This window comes from Hibiscus syriacus, unplaced genomic scaffold (genome assembly GCF_006381635.1).
Source record: "Hibiscus syriacus cultivar Baekdansim isolate YM2019G1 unplaced genomic scaffold, ASM638163v2 tig00111634_pilon, whole genome shotgun sequence".
In the NCBI taxonomy this organism is placed as follows: domain Eukaryota; kingdom Viridiplantae; phylum Streptophyta; class Magnoliopsida; order Malvales; family Malvaceae; genus Hibiscus; species Hibiscus syriacus.
In genome coordinates this window covers 56366-79821 of record NW_024063140.1, presented here as the reverse complement: position 1 = coordinate 79821, position 23456 = coordinate 56366, and the positions used below count along the sequence as shown (strand labels likewise).

The following is a 23456-nucleotide window of genomic DNA, read 5'->3' as shown; positions in this document are numbered from 1 at the left end:
GTCAAAGGGCTTCCTGCATCCTTGGAGAGCCTGAGCGAGGCTATCATAGGTGTAGGAGTCGATGCAGCATTATTCATACCGTTCTTGGCTAAAAGCTCCATCACAAACTTCTTCCGACTTAAGAAAATTGCACTGCCAACTCGCTTTGCTTCGATACCTAGGAAGAAACCAAGTTGCCCTAGGTCCTTCAATGAAAACTTGGTGCCAAGAAGATTTACTACTTGTTCTACCTCATCTTGATCATTACCAGTCACTATGATATCATAATACATACGTGACATGTTCTTTGGTACTCTTAATGAACAAAGAGCTATCTGCATGTGAGCTCTTGAAACTTGCTTCATTTAAGAAATCCCTCAATTTGGCATACCAATTGCGTGGTGCCTGTCTCAAACCATATAGCGCCTTTTGTAACTTGTAAACCAGGCCCGATCCATCTGCAGCCTTCCTTTCAAAGCCAGGAGGCTGATCCATAAAGACCTCCTCATGAAGATCGTCTTTCAAAAACGTATTGTTCACATCAATCTGCCTCAACGTCCACTTATTATGAGCTACCAACGCTAAAACGACATTAACAGTAGATGACTTGATCACTGGACTAAAAGTATCGTGGAAATCTTGACCTGGTACCTGCGAGAACCTCTTGGCAACAAGTCTCGCCTTATACCTTTGAATCGATCCATCTGCATTAGAGAATACGCACGGTCCAATCCCAAGCCGACGGCCGCCCTTGTGTTCGGTGGCACGGTATTGGATGTTAAACCGTCACCGGTTGTTGCGGCATTTAGTTCGCGCAGACCAAATATAGTGACTCCGCAGATCTTGAAACCAGACGTGATTGGACCGGGAGTCAACATATTGGCTGCTTGGTCCGAGGCCATTGGTCCCACCGGCCTGGCCAAGGACACGAGGAAGACCATGTTCAACATCATGTCGGGTATTGCCTAACGGCTATATCTCTTGCATTTTACCCATAATCTGTTCGTCTTTATGTCCAACAGAGTTATTTTCATAAACAAAATACCATTAGTAGGAATAATCTGACAATATTTGTCTATAAATATTTAGATATACTCGTGTAATACGCATTCGACTTCTATTATTTTGTTTAGTTATTTATCATGCTTCTGTTTGTTGCTTTAGGTACATCAATGTCGTGCCCACACATCAGTGGGCTAGCAGCATTGATCAAGGCAGCTCATCCGGAATGGAGCCCAAGTGCGATAAAATCGGCTCTTATGACCACGGCCTACACCCAAGACAACACTAACTCGTCTCTCCGCGATGCTGCCAATGGTTCATTTTCGAACCCATGGGCTCATGGTGCTGGCCATGTTGATCCCCAGAAAGCTCCTTCACCCGGCCTAGTGTACGATATCTTCACCGATGAATACATTACATTTTTGTGCTCACTCGGCTACACCATCGATCATGTCAAGACCATAGTGAAGCGGCCCAACTTTACATGTTGGAGGAAATTCAATGACCCCGGTGAACTCAACTACCCATCGTTCTCAGTCTTGTTCCGTATACAAAGTAACAGTCAATGGACCATCGACAGTTGGGATCTCAGTTAGGCCGAGGACACTCACATTTAGAACCGTGGGGGAAAAGAAGAGATATACCGTCACTTTTGTAGCCAAAAGAGGGACAAACCCAATGGCTAAACCAGAATTTGTTTCAATAGTGTGGGGCAATGCTCGAAACCAAGTTAAAAGCTCAGTTTCATTCTCGTGGACAGAATTGAGCGATTGACAAGTTTGTTAATTCTTACTTCTTTTCACCCGTTAACAAGCCTCGCTCAGCACTAGTTTCCATCCAGGAAATCGGGTGTGCAAAAGGACCCCTCTAGTCCTGAAAATGTCATTAAGATTGAGATTTGACTTGTTGTAAACAAGGCCCCTCATTTCAAAAACAGGGTCGTTTGTAATATTTGTTTACTTGAGTTTATTTTATGGAGATTGCTTGATGAAGTTGATTGTAACAGATTTTGTTAAAAGTTTCAAAGTTTGGTAACCAACTTTGGAAAATGTTTTTTCAAAGTTTGGTAAATGTTTCTTTGAAAAATGTTTTTCAAAGTTTGGTAAAATTTTGGTAGATGTTTGTTGAAAATAGAAATGGGTAAATTCACTTTAGTCATTGCACTTTAGGGTATTTTCAAAGATTAGTCCCTAAGTTTCTACTATAAATACCCTTACCCATTTAGCTTCAAAATCATCCCAAAACATTTCTTTCTTCCTATACTAGAGAGCTTTCTTGTGAGTAGTGAGTGTTTTGTAAACACCTGTAAATTTTCTCTCTTAGTAAAAGATCTGCAGCAGCCCGGAGACGTAAGCACAATTGGCTGAACTCCGTTATCAATTTTCGGGTATTATTTTTCCGCTTTTATTTCGCATTCTCACTAATCTGGTTATAGGGAAATTACTTGTACTCGGTTTATTTTCCTAACAACTGGTATCAGATCTTTTGGTTGTGAATTTTGTCAAATTTTCTGCGAGGTTACTATTCATTACTATTCACGTGAATAGTGAATTTTGTGAATAGTGAAATTCGGTCGGCGATACGAGTTTGTCGACGGTGGTGTTCTAATACACGGTGATTCGCAAGAATTGTCAGAAACGATCCAAACGAAGCCAGATTCGAGTGAGAGCGATGACTGCAGACGAAGGGAAGGTGAAAATTGAAAAGTTCGATGGTGCGGACTTTGGCTTTTGGAAGATGCAGATTGAAGATTTTTTGTACCAGAAAAATCTATATTAACCTCTCTCAGGAAAGCAACCAGAGGGCATGAAGGATGAAGATTGGGCTATTCTCGACAGACAAGCCCTCGGAGTTATCCGACTGACGTTATCCTGCAATGTTGCTTTTAACATAGCAAAGGAAAAGACCACGGCGGGTCTTATGGCGGCTCTCTCCAGTATGTACGAGAAGCCATCGGCCTCAAACAAAGTTCATTTGATGAGGCGATTATTCAATTTGCGGATGGCGGAAGGGGCATCGGTGGCACAACACCTAAATGAACTCAACACAATCACAACCAAGTTGAGTTCAGTGGAAATTGAGTTCGATGATGAAGTTCGAGCTTTAATTCTCTTATCATCTCTACCAGACAGTTGGAATGCTACTGTTACAGCAGTCAGCAGTTCGTCGGGAAACAGCAAATTAAAATTCGACGATGTTCGGGATCTGGTATTGAGTGAAGAAATTCGACGAAGAGAATCGGGTGAAGCATCAACCTCCTCAGCCTTACACACGGAATCTAGAGGGAGAACTTCAGAAAGAAATTCAAATCGTGGCAGATCAAAATCTAGAAGGGGCAAATCAAGAACAGGAAATAAAGATTTTACCTGTTATAATTGCTGCAAAAAAGGTCACTTCAAAAGAGATTGCCGAGCACCGAAGAAAAATACCGGCGCACAGGAATCTGCCAACATGACGGAGGAGACAGGTGATGCCATGATTTTAAGCGTCAACAGTCCGATTGAATCATGGATCTTGGATTCAGGGGCATCTTTCCACTCCACCCCATGCCGAGAAATCATGGAGAACTATGTCAGTGGTGATTTTGGGAAGGTTCATCTAGTTGATGATGAAACCTTGAAGATCGTCGGAAAAGGAGACATCCGACTAAAGCTGCCAAACCAGACCACCTGGAAGCTGACAGGAGTGAGACATATTCCTGGCCTCAAAAGAAATCTGATTTCTGTTGGGCAGCTTGATGGAGAAGGATATAGTACAACTTTTTCAGGCTGTGAATGGAAGATTACCAAAGGAGCACTCGTCATTGCTCGTGGTAAGAAGACCGGTACTCTCTATGTAACCTCAAATTTAGAGAATATCATTCCAGTAGCAGATGCTGATGGAAAATCAAACCTATGGCACCAAAGGCTCGGCCATATGAGCGAGAAAGGAATGAAGATACTTTTGTCAAAAGGGAAGCTGCCGGATCTAAAGAATGTAGATGTCGGACTATACGAGGATTGCATCTTTGGAAAACAAAAGAAAGTCAGTTTTACAAAGATTGGCAAGACTCCCAAGGCAGAAAGGTTAGAATTGGTTCATACTGATGTATGGGGACCATCCCCTGTTCCATCTCTTGCAGGCTCACTATATTATGTCACCTTCATCGATGATTCAACAAGGAAGGTGTGGGTTTATTTTCTGAAGAAGAAATCAGAAGTCTTTGATACCTTCAGAAAATGGAAGGCCATGGTGTAAAATGAGACTGGTTTGAAAGTCAAGCGGTTGAGGTCTGACAATGGAGGAGAGTACAGAGACAGTAGTTTCAGAGATTTCTGCGCAAACAATGGGATCAAGATGGAGACAACAGTTCCCATAACACCGCAGCAGAATGGCGTAGCAGAGCGCATGAACAGAACTCTGAATGAACGTGCCAGAAGCATGAGGATACATGCCGGATTGCCCAAATTTCTATGGGCTGAAGATATCAACACTGCAGCTTACCTGATCAACCGTGGGCCCTCAGTTTCTTTGGATGGCGGAATACCAGAGGAAGCTTGGAGCAAGAAAGAAATAAACCTTTCACACTTAAGAGTGTTTGGTTGTATTTCTTATGTACACATAAACTCTGCTGAAAGAAGTAAACTTGATGCCAAGTCCAACAAATGCGTCTTTGTTGGTTACGGTGGTGATGAGTTCGGTTACCGGTTTTGGGACTACGAAAATCGAAAGATCGTCAGAAGCAGAGACGTCATTTTCAATGAAAATGTGATGTACAAAGATAGGTCAACCGCAGAATCAAGTAATACCGAAGCTGAAACAAAGGAATTTGCTGAGTTCGAGGATATTTCTGGAAATGATGTTCAGATCAATCCTGAAGCAGTTCAAGAAGAACCACACACACCAGAACTGAGACGCTCCTCCAGAATTCCTAAACCAACCCAACGGTATTCGCCTTCTTTGCACTATTTGTTGCTGACTGACAATGGTGAACCAGAGTGTTATGATGAAGCAATGCAGGTGGAGGATTCAGTCAAGTGGGAGTCTTCCATGAAAGATGAGATGGACTCGCTTATGTCAAATCAGACGTGGGAATTAGCTGAATTACCACCAGGCAAGAAAGCGCTCCATAACAAGTGGATTTACAGGATCAAAGAAGAACATGATGGGAAAACGCTACAAAGCAAGATTGGTTGTCAAAGGTTTTCAGCAAAAAGAAGGTATTGACTACAATGAAATTTTCTCTCCAGTCGTAAAACTGTCTACAATCAGACTGGTGTTGAAAATTGTAGCTGCGGAGAATTTACATCTCGAGCAGTTAGATGTAAAGACAACTTTCCTTCATGGTGATTTGGAGGAAGAGATCTATATGAGGCAGCCAGAAGGCTTCATAGAGGCAGGCAAGAAAAACCTGGTATGCAGGTTGAAGAAGAGCTTGTATGGTTTAAAACAAGCTCCTAGACAGTGGTACAAGAAGTTCGATAGTTTCATGAGTAGCAGTGGTTTTACCAGATGCCAAGCAGATCATTGTTGCTACATCAAGAGGTTCGACAATAGTTTCATTATTTTATTGTTGTACGTTGATGACATGCTCGTTGCAGGCTCAAACATGCAAGAGATCATAAACTTGAAGCAAAAATTGTCGAAGCAGTTTGCTATGAAGGATCTGGGCGCTGCAAAGCAGATTCTTGGGATGAGGATCAAGAGAGACACAAAGTCGGGGACTTTGATGTTATCGCAGGCTGAGTACATCAACAAAGTACTCTCCAGGTTCAACATGCAAGATGCTAAACCAGTAAGTACACCTTTAGGTGTTCATTTCAGACTCTCCAAAGACCAATCACCAAAGACGGAGGAAGAACGTGCACACATGGTGAAGGTGTCGTATGCCTCAGCAATTGGAAGTCTGATGTATGCCATGGTTTGTACCAGACCAGATATTGCTCATGCAGTGGGAGCTGTTAGCAGGTACATGAATAATCCGGGCAAGGTACACTGGGAAGCAGTCAAATGGATCCTCAGATATCTTCGGGGTACCACAAACAAATCACTTTGTTTCAAAGGTGGAGATATGATACTGACAGGCTATGTAGATACTGACTTAGCCGGAAATGTCGACATCAGAAGGAGCACTACAGGGTATGTCTATACTCTAGGAGGAACTGCAGTGAGTTGGGTTTCTCAACTACAGAAGATAGTTGCTCTCTCCACAACTGAAGCAGAATATGTCGCTGTTACGGAAGCCAGCAAGGAGATGGTTTGGCTCCAAAGTTTCTTGGAAGAGTTAGGCAAGAAACAAGAAAACAATATCTTGTATTGCGACAGTCAAAGTGCTATCCATCTAGCAAAGAATCTGTCTTTTCATTCCAGGACAAAGCACATACAATTGAGATATCATTTTATCCGGTCTCTTCTGGAAGATGGGATTTTGAAACTTGAAAAGATTAGTGGAGCTCAAAATCCGGCAGACATGTTGACAAAGACGGTGACTACGGACAAACTGAAGTTGTGTTCAGCTTCAGTTGGCATGCTAGAATAACAAGACCAGACATGCTGCTGCATTGATCGAGGTGTGAAGACATATTAAAATCAGTCTTCAAGTGGGAGATTGTTAAAAGTTTCAAAGTTTGGCAACCAACTTTGGAAAATGTTTTTTCAAAGTTTGGTAAATGTTTCTTTGAAAAATGTTTTTCAAAGTTTGGTAAAATTTTGGTAGATGTTTGTTGAAAATAGGAATGGGTAAATTCACTTTAGTCATTGCACTTTAGGGTATTTTCAAAGATTAGTCCCTAAGTTTCTACTATAAATACCCTTACCCATTTAGCTTCAAAATCATCCCAAAACATTTCTTTCTTCCTATACTAGAGAGCTTTCTTGTGAGTAGTGAGTGTTTTGTAAACACCTGTAAATTTTCTCTCTTAGTAAAAGATCTGCAGCAGCCCGGAGACGTAAGCACAATTGGCTGAACTCCGTTATCAATTTTCGGGTATTATTTTTCCGCTTTTATTTCGCATTCTCACTAATCTGGTTATAGGGAAATTACTTGTACTCGGTTTATTTTCCTAACAGATTTCCCCTACAAATGAACATCCACCATCGACAAGTACATTCAAGGTTCATTGAGGATTTCGACAAAGCAGCACACAATACAAGGAAAAGAAAAGAGGGGGTACATACGATGGAGGACCCCTAGCAGAGATCTTTTCTTGTTCACCAACTGAAATTGTTTCAATCTTATGCTTCCCCCCCCCCCCCCCCCAAAAAACACACACACACACACACCACACTAAAGCATGTGTCAGTCAAAATCCCTGGTATCTTTGAAACTTTGATGTTTCGTCATACAAAATGAAATGAATGAACATGGATTGCATTCTGGGTTACGGAAATCTTTTAAGAACTGATCGAAAAGACGTTTCAACCACATAATTTGGTCGAGATTTTGAAAGGCAGAAAGGAAACCATGGAAACCATCTACAAATTCAGTTCATTTGCATCACCCATGATGAAATTGCCAGTTTGAAGGTCCACTGGTTTGAATTTATGGGACCTGAAAAAGAGGTTCATCGTACTCTCTCACTCTCACCCAACAGAGTGATCCTAAAATGACAGATTAGAAATGTGGTCTGCTCCTGCAATTCCAGATTAAATCTGGGTTTTTGAAGTCCCAACAAATTTTGGGATTGATTCAATAATTCATACCATACTATGAACCCGAAAATGCAGAAATATATTAGAATAACAGGCAGCAAGGATTACAGCAGATTTTTGTACAGTTGCAGCAAAGGGTTACCTTTGGACATTTAGGACAACATTTGCATCTGCAGCAAAAATAATCTGTGCAGGAAGGGAATTAAAAAATGCCGCAGTTTTGGCTGCTGCATGAGACCTTTCTGCAGCAACTGGATTTAGGACACGAGAAGCATTGCCATTTCGGGATCGTGCAACAGCTCGAACATGAACAGCAGCTGCATGAGCAGCACTTACATTGCCATTTCGGGATTGTGCAGCAGCTTGAACACGAACAGAAGTCGCATGAGCTGCACTTACATCGTGATTTTGGGATTGTGCAGCAGCTTGAACACAAACAGCAGTCGCATGAGCTGCACGTACATCGTGATTTCGGGATTGTGCAGCAGCTTGAGCACGAACAGCAGTCGCATGAGCTGCACTTACATGAACTGCAGTCACACAAGTTGCATTTACCCGAACTGCAATTGCAGAAGGTGCTGCATTTACATGAACTGCAGTCGCACAAGCTACATTTACAGGAGCAGCAGTCCAATGAGCGGCACTTGCATGAACTCGGGTCAAATGAGGTGCATTTGCAGGGCCTGAATTTACATAAGTTGCAAATGCATGAGCCGCAGTTGCATAAATCACTGTCACAGCATTGCGAACACTTCAGATGGGAAGAGCACCCGGAATAGCAGCAACAGCAGATCCATGACAAGTTAAAGCAGGGAATTTGGCTGCAAAAAGACGGAATTAATATCATAAAGTGGGATAAGTAGAGAAACCACAAGTTTGCAGTAGCCATGGTGTATACATAAATACCAACTAATTAAAGAATAAACATAAACCAGAAGCACAAGAAATTGATACCAAAGCCACTTCCAAAACCGACATGACTTTCGATTCTTCCGGCTTCTGCTTCAAAGAACATAAATATAAACCGTAAGGGCTTAAATCCTCTACATATTACACGAAAATTGTTGAAAACTAGCAACATTTTTAACTCTTACGTAGGTGTTAGAGGATCAGATTTTGCCATCACAAAATCTGTAACCCTGAAATGAAGAAGAAAATTTTTAGTATTGTAGAAATTCACATACTCTTTAACAGATGAACTAGGTGCCAACTGAAAAACTTCACATACTCTTTGCAGTATCTCGAAGCCGGTTGGAGACCTTGGACGGATTTCAACTCTTCCTGCTCCGAGTGAAATCATCAGCAACATTTTACAATGCAAATACAGGGCACAAAGGATGTTTTCCATTGATAAAACAAAGGTCCGTTCTTCATTCAGGTCATAATTTACAAATTCAAAGATGAGCAAGAATTATGTTCTGGTTTTTATAAAAGATTTAATTTTTTAGCCATATCCGAATGTGTCAATCGGTTCGAATGAATTAATAATAAAATTTTCCATGCAGTTGGATTGTGAATATTTACTTTCAATTTGCACTAACAGGAACATATAAAGTATATATTTTTATCCTAATCCATTTACAAAAAACATAACATTTTAAGCAAAAGCATGATAATAATATTGAAACTGAAAAACACCAAATCAATTTAAACACACCTCAAGGAACTAATCTCTCTCTCAAGCATCTGAATCTTAGCCGTTTCCTTTCGTTTCCCATGCAAATCAGGATACTCCGGTGGCGATTTCGGACGTGGTGGAGGCAGAGACCGGAGAGACGAAGTAGACCCATCCGACCTGACAGCCATTGCTGTCCTTTGAATCTCCGGTCACCACCGAACAAAACGAAAAACCGATGGCTTTAGTGTTTTTTACGTAATCTAAGTCCACCAAGAAAACGAAGCAAAAAAAAACAGCGAAGTACCCAGAAATGGTGAGTAAACAAAGGAACCCTTTTAAACCAGTGAAATAAAAGAGGAGGAAGAAGAAGGAAGCGGTAGGTAAATGGAGGTGCTGAAAGAAAGAGGGGTGTATGACAGGGGCAGAGGCAGTAGTTAAGCGTGTCTGACAGGGATAATTACGACCCAGAGCTTAAAAGATTAACCAGAAGCTGAAAACAGCAAAACAGGGGTGGTACAAAGCAATGAATGCGAATTGGTGCAATTTGTATTTAAAGTTGAAGGAGCAAGAGATAATCAAAGGGGAAACTAATGGCATAATGAGGGCAAACAGCGAGTCATCATTAATAGAAGAAATCAAATAGAGTGAGTGGCGGAGAGGGGAAGAAGAAGAGAACAATGATCTGATGATCTTTCTGGATTGACAACACAATAACCTTTGTGCATGGTAATAACGAGAATAGGAATATCGTAAAGACGGCTGTCAAAAAAAAGGCTGCAACTTTCTTGTACGAACGAAGTTTAAGCTAACGTTTCAGTCTTTTAGGTAAATTTCCCAGTGTGTTTTAAACTTGTTGGGGTTTGGGTGGTGAAAATTTCCCAGTTTTTCTTGCACTAATGGCAAGCAAATACCAAGTACCCCGTGGATTAAGGCTTAAACTTATCTTTTATGACGATTTAACACTTAAGAACTACTGTTTTAACAGTTTTAAACACATGGAAACAGTGATTAGGGTGGTTAAAATTTGGAATAATTTGGGGTATGTGAATCTATGTGGTGGGTTGGGGTGCAGAGTTGCAGCAGAAGGCAGAGAAACGAACAGCACGATGTACTACCTCAGATCGCACGTGACACCTGCCGACCTGCGTAGGAAGAGAGATACATTAAACATTACTTTTTTATATAAAAAAGGTGTGATTTTTGGGGTTATTTGTTGCATTTTCCACATCGAAGAACCCTCACTTTGAGAAGAAGAAAGTTGAGGAACAATATTGACGTAAAAGAGATGAACTCGATAAAAAAAAGTTGAGTTTGATTCGGTCAATTATTGAGTTTGAGTTGAAGTTGTGATTTTGTAGCATTCAATAAACTCACGGACCAACTCACCCAAACAACTACGTACTCTGATTTTATTCATTTAATAATTCAAGTTTGTACAACAACAATCGATTTGACTTTTTTAATTTATATTATTGTTAGACATTAATTTAAATTTAAATTAATAATATTTGACTATTATTCCAGTTAATCTTATTTATTGACAATTAATTGATTAGTAAATATATTTTCAACTAATAATTTTTTATTGACTAAAATAACTATTAGTTTGATTAAGTAAAGAAAAAAATATAATGATATTATAAAATAGTTTATCAAACTAAAATATACTTGTCAAATCAATGTAGCATTCTCCTATATATTTTAGGTTGTACAAACTAATCACTAAATAGTAAAATATAACCATATAAAAAATATTTTAGAAAATTCACTAAAGAACTGAAAAATGGTAGATATAAACAAAAACAACCATGGACGGAAAAAAAGCAATATCAACATAGTAAATAGTTTGAGATTGATTTATAATTCATATGATGAAATCAGTTAAAATATTGATTTTCTTATTAATGAAATTTATAACTGTTTTATTTGAGTAATATGATATATTATAGATATCATATATAGTATTTTTTTTAACTCAAACCAAACTTAGGTACATTGACTTAGTGAACAGTCAATTGATTCACTTAATCAACTTCTGCATTAACATTAAAATTAGGGTAAACTTGTAACAACCCGAATATTTACAAAAAAAATATTTAATTGAAATTGGACGTTAATTGTGAAAATTTGTGAAATTTAATGACTGAACTAAAATTTATGAAAAGTTATAGGCCATTTTATAAGTTGAAGGAAATTCAGGGACCAAGCCTTGAATTCCTCCAAGGAGTGTCGGCAGGCTTATAATTTAAGCGTGGTTTCAATTTTCCTTCTCTCGTACCCTTACTTCCAAGCCCGATTCCGACGCCGTTCGACGTCCAATCGTAAAATTGAAACCACCGTTGTGTTCATCATCAAGCGAGGAACAAACCCTTCAAATTAATTGAAGTGAAACGCTGCCAAACGTCGGGAATTTTCAGTCAAAGCATCGTCGTTTTTTTTAGCTCTATCGCCAGGAAAAACTTAAATTCACCGCCGATCGTTGTTCCGTTTACGACACCTCCTGCATCATCGTGTTCCTTGTGTCGTTTCGAGTCCGCCGGTGTCAACCTTGTTCGCCGTAGACGGCGGCGCGTGAGGAGGTGGAGCAGTCAAAGATTCGGCCGAGTTGAAATACGAGCTCTCCGCCGTTCAAAAATTTGAACCGATCGTTGTAAGTATCTCGGAATCGCTAAAAATAATTTTTAGAAATTTTTCCGGGAATTTTCCGACACCGTGGAACTGTTCACGCGCCGCACGCGCCGCCGCAGGGAGAGTGAGCTGCTGGAAAACCGGTTTGACCAGTTTTGAACCGGTTTGACCGGTCTGAACCGGTTTGACCCAACCCGACTGTTGACCCGACCCAACCGTTGACCCAAACCGACCGTTGACCATTGACCGTGACCGTTGACCGTGACCGTTGACCGTTGACTTTCTTTGACTAAAACTTAAAATGGCTTTGACCGACCCTTAAACGACCGTAAATCTTTTCCGAGTATACCTATCCTGATAGTTTTCGACGTGCCAAATCTATTTCCGCAGTCCTTTTCGCTAAATTCAAACCCGAAGGTCTCCAAATCGACGGTCAAAGTGGTTGACTTTGACTTTGACCAAGAATCTGAATTTCCGAAAAGTCATACTTTATATTTTTCGACGTCCTGATTCCGTTTCCGCAATCCGTTTGGCCAAATTCAAACTCAAAATACCCCAAATTGATAGTCAAACTCGAAAAATGCTTATATACTTAAGAAGACTAGCTTTGAACAATTAAATAGGATTTGGGGCTGATAGATTATTATTGTTTGAAGGTACAAGAGACTCTCCGGATCGTTCGACAGCTCGACCCAGCTCTTCTAGATCAGTTAAACCACGTGTGCCAGTATTCACCCGTTCGAAAATTGTAGCAGAGCGTGGTGAAACCAGCAATCAGTAAATTTGCTATTTGAACCTATTGTCGAGGTGTGTTCCCTACTTATTATTGAACTGTTTTATTGGTTTTAATATGTGGTACACCGAATTCATTGGCTATTGTTTTATGGATGCACCAATTTAATGTGACAATTTATGGAATATGGCTGCTATCTAATTTTTGTTTTGAAATGGTATATGATTACCATGTTTTTGGATTTATGGAATTTATGTCACGGTGCAATTGAATTTTGGAATTGAAATACGATGGAATAGCTCTGATCAAGCTAACTGGGCCTAATGTGACTCTTGAGGGCCCAAGATGTTTCATTAGGTCGGCTTTCCTTTGCTGTGTGCTTAGGGTAAGCTATATGGACTTATTGACTTGGGCTTAAGGATACAAGCTTCATAGCCTATCCTTAAGTCGGCTTTCTTTTTGCTATGTGCATAAAGTAAGCTATATGGAAAATACTTTTGGGAACTACTGATGGTGTACCAAAAAGGGTTTAAACTATGATTTTCAAAAAGTTAAACTCTTTTACGAATTTGTGAGATTACTGGACTATGATTTGTACCTATTGTGATTTTATGGAAATGTTGGGACACACTGAGCCTAGCTCACCTTTTGAAAATGTTTTCCCCTTTCAGATACTGTTGGTTAGATACCTTGGTTCGAGCACTTGGAGGATCAACATATCTCTTGAAGTAAATCAAATTGTAATGTTTTTATCTGGCAAGTTGACTTTATTTTGGTGACATGGACCTTATTTTAAAATATCGGATTTTATAATGATAACTCTTTTGCTAATACTGCTCGGTTTATTGTGATATTGAATTTGAAGACAAGTTTTAAATTAAATTATTATTTATTGGTACTATATTTACGAGTTGGATTTTGATAGTATAATTTGTTTATAATTTCAAGTTATTTATAATGTGATTTTATATTGATGGAATAACAGTTTCGAAAAATGTCTTTAATAATCATAATGTGATCCACTAGACTTAGTCGAAACGCATAGGCCGGGTCTAGGGGGTTACAAAACTAGTATTTATTATTTAAACTATCAGTTTTAATTCATTTTAGTACATAAGCTTTCAATTTTTTTGACAAGCATATGTAATGTAACGTTTAGTTTTCATTTCATTTTAGTACCACCGTTAAAAACTTAACGCGATTAGTACCTAAATTATCAATTTTAGTCCGTTTTAGTACCTAAACATTCTTTTTTTCTTGAAAACTTAATGTTAAATTTTGAATGAGGGTACTAAAATGAAACAAATACTAAAATTTAGGTACAGTTTTAAAAATTTAATTGTTTAGGTACTAAAATTGATAATTTAGGTATTAAATAAATAATTTACCCTTAAAATTATTATGTTAATTTTTATACTGAGTACTTTAATTGAACCCAAAATCAAAGTTTAATGTTAATTTTGAAATATTTCAAAATTGAATGATAAAACTAATACAAAACTTAAAAGGGTAAATTAATCAATCATCACCGAGCTTTACTCTTTATCCTATTTCACTCATTGTACTTTAAATCCGTTTAATTTCCTCACTAAATTTAACATAATTAGCATTTTTGGTCACTCAAACGTTTTCTTACCAAACGATGTTATAAATAAGTTGCTATATAGATGCAAAACGACATCGTTTTGGTAAAAATTTTATTTTTCCTAAAATGACTCCATTTTAATACCGTTAAATATTTAACGACTGAGTGATAAAAAATGCTAAATGTATTAAATTGAGTGAGAAAATTGAACGAATTTAAATTATAATGAGTAAATAGGAGAGAAAGTAAAGTTAAGTGATGATTGGTGTAATTTACCCAACTTAAAATTCAATGGCCACCGAATATAATTTACCCTAATTTATTTTGTATGGTATGCAAATGATGTCATGTAATTGCAAAAGTATTTGGTTTTGTCACATACAAACTACAAATAGCAAATCAATGTTTCACATAACCAGGTGTGAGGGGTCTATGTTAGCCTGACAATTATAGTAATGGAATTTTTATTTTATTTTTTATTTTCACGTAAGGCTTTAATAACATGAACTCAAATCTAATACTACTACAATAATATAATTTAGGGTAAAGTACGCAAATAATCATCTGATTATAAAATATTATTTTTATTGAGATTTTAATTATTAAAAGTTTTCAGTTATAGGGAGTTGCTTTGTTGAATCACTCGACTATTAAAAATTACAAAATGACCACCTTACTATTCATTATGTTACAAAGATTGTATTATGAGTTGTACGCTAACATGCCAGTTGAGATATAATAAAATATGATCTCATAATCTCAAATGAATATCATATCTCAGTCAACATGTTAATAATCAGCTCAGACGATCCTTAATTTTTTAATAGAAAATGGTGAGTTTAAAACAAAATGAATAATCGAGTGATCATTTTATAACTCTTAATAGTTAAAAGACTCAACAAAATAACTTTTTATAATCAAATGATAATTTTATAACTTTTAATAGTCGAAAGACTCAACAAAATAATATTTTATAATCAAATGACTATTTTATAATTCTTAATAATAAATAAACTTAATAAAGTAATATAATCAGTTGTATACTTTAGCTTATAATTTATCATCATTTAGACTATTTTAATATTCGATATCTTATATGATAATGGTGTTTTGAATGGGAAATTGCACGCGCAATGTGGGGGTGGTGAAAGGCATATGAGAAGACAAGTCAATGTGACCCAACTTCCAATGCTGAACTCTTTCCCAACGTGAGCTGATGCGACCATGTCTATTAATGAACAGAATCAACAATCATTGTCCTCCTCCTCTTCCTCTCCTTTACATTCAACAATAACCAAATCTTATATCTCATTAATTAATAATTGATTTGTGATTTTATAATATAAAATTTTAGTTTTTTCTTATGGGTATTTGCTGATATAACGGGTCGGCATGCGCTTCTTGTATGGGCTACGGCCATCTAAACTGCTCACAAATTGTAGCCAGTAGGCTGTTTTAAGGTTACTTTAAAGATTACACCTTTATTTTTATTTTTTTACTTGCAGTTTTAGGATCTTACCCTGATTAATCTAAATTAATCTGTATCATATACCTAATTTTAATAGATAAATCTCTTTTTTTATCTATATAATAACTCAAACTAAAAATCTACTCAAATGATATCAACTTGATTATCACGCCCAAAATGTATCTTGAGATTGACATGAAGCATGTAATCCACGTAAAAAGTTGCTATTTTCAAGTTACGAAACAGAGCAAAGGTTGTCGTCTTCGTCTTTAATTGCAGAAAAAGAAAGAAAAAAGCAACGTGGTGACAGTATTACGGTTCGTTTTCTTTCAATCAAACGCTACTTCATTTTACATTTCCGGATTTTGGAATTAAAAAGATGGATAATTCATTTCATGACTGCCATGATTCGTACAGTAAATGTGTAAATTATACAGAGACAAATACTTTGCCGAAAAGTGGAAGGGTCAAGCGCAAGCTTTGTCGACCTCCTTGGGATCCTCATAGGAATACCTGAAAAACAAGTAACCCCCGGCGAGCCCCGAAACGACGGCCAATAAAACGCCACTGTTGAGGGACACGATAGCCAACATCAGGAGATACCCAATTGCCGAGTTGACTCCGAATAGCACGGCCGTCACGAATTCAGAGGAGCGTCGGTATTTGGGGACGAGAGGAACGGCCGCGGCGGCGGAAGGTAGGAATGGGGTGGAAGAGCCGAAGGATCCGAAACGGAGGCGACGGTCTTCCATGTACTGGTAAAACGAGGAGAAGATGAAACAAGCTAGTAGAGTGGGGAGATAACTCGGCCATGAATCGGGTTTCCATGAATCAATGAGCAGAGTCACATCTTTTCCCCAATATAAAGTCATATGCATCCAACGAAAAACTCTTTTAAGATTTTGATAGATCGACTTTGGTCTAGTCGGGAGTTCTGATCTCATATGAAACCATTTAGCTCTTACAATGGAGTTTTGATTAATTACGATCATGCCCTTTGTAGGATGCACCAAGCTTGGAATCAAAGTCTTTAATGGGGACATGCCACAAACTATCGTGTCTGTCATCTTTAATTATATTATAGGCCATAGCTTTTTTCAAACTAAACCCACGGTTAAAACATCAAGGGATGCACTCACCTGCACAGTGACAAATATGAAACAGATCATTATAAGGCCGATCCCCAATATATTGTTCGTCCGCATATCATTCTTCCTGGGCAACATCGGTCCGGCGTAGCACTCCGACATGGATATTAGCACGCTATTGCCTTTCATTGTGAGGGCAATGTCCGACATCAAATCGCCCATCGATTTGCCCCATGCCAATACGGTTAGACCAAGTACTGAAGATTTGATACAAAAGACCACACCTAATGCCACCAACAACGCGAGGAGTTCGCTCGCGATCATGTAAAACCAGACTATACTCATGATAAATCCTCTCGAAACCCATGGAAGCAAAAAGACGAAAACCGACAAGGTGAATGATCGGATTTAGTGAATAGATATGCAGGGACTCCGAGTATACCACCCTGGGTTACACCAATGAAGTACACGATTTCATGGAGTTATTTCATCATCTTACGCGTTCCACAAGCGAGAAGTATCTGTTCCAATGTAGCACTAGCCACAGCATAACCTTCAACCATCTCTCATTCTCTCTTCCACCATAGGGATCGTTAACCGCCTTGGAAGTGTCAATGACAACTCCAGCAATCGAAGAAACTTACAACACAAGAATAAAGACCGCTCTTTCGATGTTTCCGCATCTTTGCAACCCCATGTCAGTTCTACAGAGTCATCGGAATAGAATGCCACCTGAGATGCCCACATCCAGTGAGGTAGCCTATTTTTGAGTCCAGTTCGAGCAGCATCACATACTTATCTTCACTAGAAGATGAACCCACTTTAACAGGCAACAAAGGTGCTACATACCCCAACTTAAACACCCTAATGTTGATCCTAGCAACTAATGTCCCTAACAAAGGAATTCCTATCAATTTGAACCCTTTTATCAGCTATACAAGAGAAGTAATCCCAACAACAACACAAGTCACAACACAGCCCCTCCTAATACACAACAAATCCCCACATCACCTCAATTGTAACACCGGTAACTGTCGGCGACATCATCAACGAACTCGAAAAGCTTTTCCAAAGAACAGGAGAAGTAATCTGCCACAGTGTTTCTAGGAATTTTCCTTACAGGTTCTTTCTGTCATCATCTTCTTTGATATGCCGCCGTTTATATATACATTTCCCCTTTTTTCTGATAAAATTCGACCCAGAAACCCCCACAGAAAACGATACCTAGTTTTCATACAAGTTCACATGTTGTAAGATTCTTTTCTACCTAAATCTTTTCCTTCCAACTTATGCACGATTAAGACAAGTAGTAAAGTGTCATCGGCTACTCTAAAAATCATATTAAGACATGGAGGCATTTAGTTCCTATGAGACATTTAAAACATGCCTAGATTGTGTTCAAACAATAATAATGTAATAAAAGAAGCTGTAGCAGTTCTTTAGATGCCAAATACCGCCTACCTTGATTCTTTGCAGTTTTACGCAAACCTTCTTCTTAAGTTGTTTTTTTGTGAAAACCAAGCCCGAGCTGTGTGTTCATCAATCTGCTGTCTTGCTAACACCTGAAAAAAAATTGAAAAAATTATTATATGAACCCTCCTCACTATATCATTTATGATCCCAACTAACAAAAATTATTCACTCTATTTTTTCTCTTTATGAATCTTCACCTTTTAAAAGTATATATGAAAATGAATGATTATTTGAAAGTTAATTATGAATGGAATAATAACTTAGAAAATAAAATGAGATAAACGACTTTTATAGAATTGAGATCATAAATAACGTGATTAGGATAAAATAATTTCTACTAATAGGAGTGTGTCCAACTCAAGAAAAAAAAAGGACCGACAAAAGGAATAATTTACAGTTTACGTAACATTATCTCTACTCCGAGGTTTCTCTCCTCCAGCCTCCACCATACAAGAACCTTTCTATCTCAAGCTGCAATAATTTCCAGTTTCCCTGGCTCTCATCAAACATTGTTGGGTACTTGTCTTACTTCTTGTGATAGCCTTTGTACTTCAAATCATCTTCTTCTCGCCCATATCTTGCCATCTTCTTCGGTTTCAGTCCCTCCATTAAACAGCCAGTTACAGGTAACACTATATTACATTTTGAACAACTTGTCGTTTCTTTGTCTTTACTAGGTTTGCACTTGATGTTTGTTTTGTTTCGTTGTAGAAAGTGAGTTAAGCTTGGAGAAGGATTGGGTCCGGAGGATGTTGCGGTGGATGAAAAGGGTACTTTGTATACCGCAACCAGAGATAGGTGGATCAGAAAATTGCATCCGAATGGTTCACCGAAGGATTGGATGAAACTGGGAAGCACTACTATGCTCGGAATTGCAACAGCTAAACGAGGTGGCCTTTTTGTTTGTGATTGCAAAATGGAAAATTAAAAATATTTTTTTTACCCTAAATTAGGTTTGAAACCATGCATGATTTTACAACATGAACTGCCATGTTAAATTCTCACTTAAGTTTACATATGATGGTGTAAGAGTTCTTGCTTCACATGTCCATGGATCTGAAATCAGGTAAACTTCAAATCAGATCCTGTTGATTGATATTTGACTAGTAGTACTAATGTTGTTAATTTTGAACAGGTTTGCAGATGATGTGATCGAAGCATCGGATGGAAGTATATATTTCAGTGTAGCAAGAACCAAATTTGAACAAAACTGGCATCTCGACATGCTGGAGGCCAAACCATACGGCCAGCTTCTTAAATACTACCCATCGACAGCAGACCTTGATTCTGTTGGATGGCCTCTATTTTGCAAACGGCGTTGCGCTCTCCAAAGACACAGATTTCCTTCTTGTTTGTGAAACGAGGTAACACATTCAAGTCATCATTGCCACTGTGCCACAGTTTCCAAATATGTTGTCATGTTTGACCTTCGTCTTTAGATTCAGGTGCCTGAAATATTGGTTGAAAGGTGAGAGTAAAGGAAAGACGGAGATTTTCATCGAAAACCCTCCGGGGGACACGATAACATCAACTTAGCACCGGATGGTTCCTTCTGGATTGCTCTACTCCAGGTACTCGAAACACCAATATCTAAAAGTTCAACGACAAACACACCATTGAAATGGATTATACTGAATTTTTGGTACAGTTGGTTCCCGAGGGGGCGGAGCTGGTGCACACCTCCAAGGCACTGAAACGGGTTATCGAACTTCACTAAAATGATAGAACTTGTTGTGGGTGGAGAGAAGGAAAGGCAACAATGATCAATGTGGTGGCCGATGGCAACATACTCAAGTGGTTCGATGATCCTAATGGAACCATTATAACGTTTGTGACATCTTCTGTGGAGTTCGTGGACCATCTTTACCTGGGTAGTCTCAACAGTCTTTGTGGGAAAATTACCACTTAAATGAATTCACAGTGGGATGCCAAGGGGCAGGAGGGAGAAACGGATATGGCAAGTGATTGCATAGATATAGATGCATATGGCTAATAAAATCTCCAAAAGAATGATTCACAATGACTCCTTTTTTGGTTCTGATGAGTGATCCAATTAGCGTGAAATTCAAATTCCAGAAATAACATGAACTTTAATTCAAGCAGAGTATTAGATGATAATATAAAGTTTGAAACTACGAACCCTTTTTTCTACTCTCTCCCAAACATAATGATCAACTAAAGCACGATTTGGTCCATGCTTACTAGTCGCGCTCACTAATTGCTGTCAAATGTTCATCGATTTCCTCGGTTGACAACACTTGGAAAACTGGATCATCAGCTTTCACCACTCCCACCTGCCAAGAATGAAAGGATTCTTGTCAACCACAGTTCAAAAAGAGGGTAAACAAGAATAATTTCAGTTAACACAATGACTGCGGTTATATGTAATTACGTATGTAATTATATTAGAGAAACAACAGCAATTGGATTAGAGTGAGAATACACGAAAGATACATAATCCATTCGCACATTTAGATAGTTGCAGACTCATCATAGTAATAAAATCACTACAAACAAAGATGATCGGCTGACTCGTTATACCTCTATCTCGGTAGCCTTGAAATCCTCTTGAAGAACAGATTGCAGAGCCGAAATAGCAGTCTGTACAATAGTAGGAATAGAAAACATTAGACAAATGTGATAGTGTAAGCAAATGTTAAACTTGTGGCCTTTAACAACTTCCTCTAACATACATAAAGGATAAAATAGCATACCTGCACTGTTTCCTCATAAGTAAAAGCAGGGTCATTCTTCATTTTCTTTTCCAAGAAATTAATTGCCTCTTGTTCTTTCGATCCAGCACTGGTTGCCTGCAGAACATCAGTCAAAAATTCAATCTAAATGCATAATGCAAACCCTAAACCAACTAAAATTTAACCAAATTATTGTGGTCACATCTTGTACTACACTCTCAACAAAACAAAACTTCCATATAGAATATAGTCAAAGAGACCTAGTTGAGAAAACAGTTATGAATCATAACCATAGTAATAATATATGGCTTCTGGAACCAGGCATTTTGAACCAAAATCAAGAATCCAAACATGATGAGCAATAAAATCAACTTGCAAACTACCTTGTGACCATAAAAATGGCCTGCTGGATCACACTTGTAGAGTTGGGGTCCCTTTTCTTCGTCAATACCCAAAACCATGGCAACTTCACATACAAGGAAACAGAACATAGCAGAGTAAGTTACCTGGAATACACAATTACACATAAGCATATATCTGCTTGCATGTGTATTAACAACTCAAAAATTGCAAATCTCCCACGAAAAATATAAAGATAGAAAAACTTTTAAAACAAAATTATAGTTGTAGGATGTTGAAGAAATCATAGGTTTACCAACTCCAAGAGGCCTCATATAAGCATGTTGAGTATAAACCTGTGATTTGTCTGCAATCCTATACCAATAAAGCATGAGAGGCTAAATTAGATGTATGATCATCAACATGGACGAGAACCATAAACATAAAAAATAGATCAATTTTCAATAAGGAATTCAAAATAACAGTTAAAATGTGGTTGGTCGTGTGTATTAATTTTTGGAACCAAGACTATACCCATGAACCAGTAAATAAGGATGATAATGCAGCTTCAACTTTGATGTTAAACGAGCAGGATCTTAATATTTTTCAAATATCTACTAGCAGAAGTAAAAGCGCATAAATTTATATCCAGTGTGTATCCAAATGACTGATCTCTTGAAGTCATTAAGCTTGATCAAACATTATCTAGATGAGATATACAGAAAATACAAAATCCAAAATTTCAAAAACAACTAAATATTGCCAAGTTCAAGAGAATATGATACAAGGGACTATACCATTTGGACAATACATCCACAGGCATCTCATATCCATATCTGAACCGAAACTCAGCTGCTTCATTCCTTGCTTGTTGGACCAAGGTCCTTGCATCAGCTGAAGAGTGGAAATGCCAATTATCATCAGTGTGAAAAGTGATATATCATTATAGCCCAGAATCCCTTACATCCCCAAAACCTTGATTCACTAGTTCAACAAACAATTATTAAAAAAAACTAGTCAACAAAACAAAGATATTGGCAATTCGAACAAATAATATCTAAGAAAAATATGTACCAAAATAAAAAAATGGTATTTAGCAAAACATAAACCTGTCATGCCAGTAGCCAATAATCCAAGGAACTTGGTAATAGGGAAAAGATGAGTGACACTAGTCTGATCCAATAGCTTGTCCTGCATAGCATTATTCAAAATTAAATACCCAAATCGAAGAAAACCCTTAAAATCACTTTAATCCCAAAATAAAGAAGTAAAGGAAATGTAAATGGGAGAGTACGGACGGGAACTTTCTTCTGGGTAACAACACAGACAAAATCTTTTCCTCGAACACCAATGGATGTGATCCCAGCTGCTTTCACTGCCTTAAACGCATACTCTGCTCAGTTTATTCCAAAATCAAAATTTTGAAACATATAATAACAATAATAAAGTTCTTCCAGATTCCAGAATAATAAAGTTAAAATACACATACCGACTAGGAAAAGACGACCTTCAGGAGAGAAGATTGTGATATGGCGATCGTAGCCGCCTCCACTTCCTCGGCTCATCTTTTTTTTTTTTTGAGATTCTAATTCAGCGAATTGATAAGCAAAGAGAGCTGTTTTCTCCTACAGATTTACGACTCTTTTTCAAGTAAACTCGCTGAAGAAGAAAACTTACCTACTTCCTAAAATGACCTCTATTTCAAGTAAACTCGCTGAAGAAGAAAACTTGCCTACTTCCCAGAATGCCATTCTTTTATTTTTTTTTTTCGATTTTCTTTTCTGCCTTCTTGAAATTTGAAATTTGACTTGTCTTCGATGTTGATTTAATTTTCATAAACTTCGATTTTTGGTAGGACAAATATGTATTTGATTCAAGTGTATTTCCATTTCATAAAGTAAGACGACGTAATTATTTTATTTGAATGGCATCTTAAATAGGTAAATGTCAATCAGATTTAAGTTTTAATTTTAACGATAATGAATACTCAATCAACGTCCTAATTATTCTCCAACATCAGCTTCTAGAGTTTGAAAAATAATTGTTAAATCTCATATTCTATTTAAGATTAAGATCTTTGTTTGGAGAGTGACGCATGGTGAGTTGTCGGTTGGTAAGCGTTTACGTGACAATCTATGTCTAATGTGCAGCTTGGAAGAAGAGACGGTAATTCATATTTTGAGGGATTGCTCTTATGATCAAGAAACTTTTTTGCACAGG

General features: G+C 37.9%; 2 protein-coding genes and 3 pseudogenes across 3 annotated transcripts; 2 read left to right on the top strand and 3 right to left on the bottom strand.

Moving 5' to 3' along the window:
* The first annotated feature begins 298 nt into the window (after positions 1 to 298).
* LOC120166287 lies at positions 299 to 1770 on the top strand (annotated as a pseudogene).
* Positions 1771 to 7678: 5908 nt separating this feature from the next.
* LOC120166274 (guanine nucleotide-binding protein subunit gamma 3-like) lies at positions 7679 to 8896 on the bottom strand. Its single transcript, XM_039175574.1, has 4 exons — positions 8840 to 8896; positions 8706 to 8750; positions 8566 to 8610; positions 7679 to 8432 (listed from the first exon to the last, which is right to left on the bottom strand). The coding sequence occupies exons 2-4, from the start codon at positions 8732 to 8734 to the stop codon at positions 7814 to 7816; spliced, it is 693 nt and encodes a 230-aa protein (XP_039031505.1). The 5' UTR covers positions 8735 to 8750; positions 8840 to 8896; the 3' UTR covers positions 7679 to 7813.
* Positions 8897 to 16740: 7844 nt separating this feature from the next.
* On the bottom strand, positions 16741 to 18071 carry LOC120166286 (annotated as a pseudogene).
* Positions 18072 to 18079: 8 nt separating this feature from the next.
* LOC120166285 lies at positions 18080 to 20117 on the top strand (annotated as a pseudogene).
* Positions 20118 to 20271: 154 nt separating this feature from the next.
* LOC120166273 (proteasome subunit alpha type-6-like) lies at positions 20272 to 22943 on the bottom strand. 2 transcript variants are annotated; one of them, XM_039175572.1, is made up of 9 exons: positions 22726 to 22930; positions 22535 to 22629; positions 22346 to 22427; positions 22034 to 22130; positions 21553 to 21611; positions 21281 to 21363; positions 20919 to 21014; positions 20746 to 20805; positions 20272 to 20498 (listed from the first exon to the last, which is right to left on the bottom strand). In XM_039175572.1, exons 1-9 carry the CDS (start codon positions 22799 to 22801, stop codon positions 20406 to 20408), a joined length of 741 nt encoding a protein of 246 aa, XP_039031503.1. In that variant the 5' UTR covers positions 22802 to 22930; the 3' UTR covers positions 20272 to 20405. The 2 variants fall into 2 exon arrangements, with proteins under 2 accessions (XP_039031503.1, XP_039031504.1); XM_039175573.1 differs by lacking the exon at positions 20746 to 20805 and having other exon boundaries at positions 22726 to 22943.
* Between the last annotated feature and the right edge of the window lie 513 nt (positions 22944 to 23456).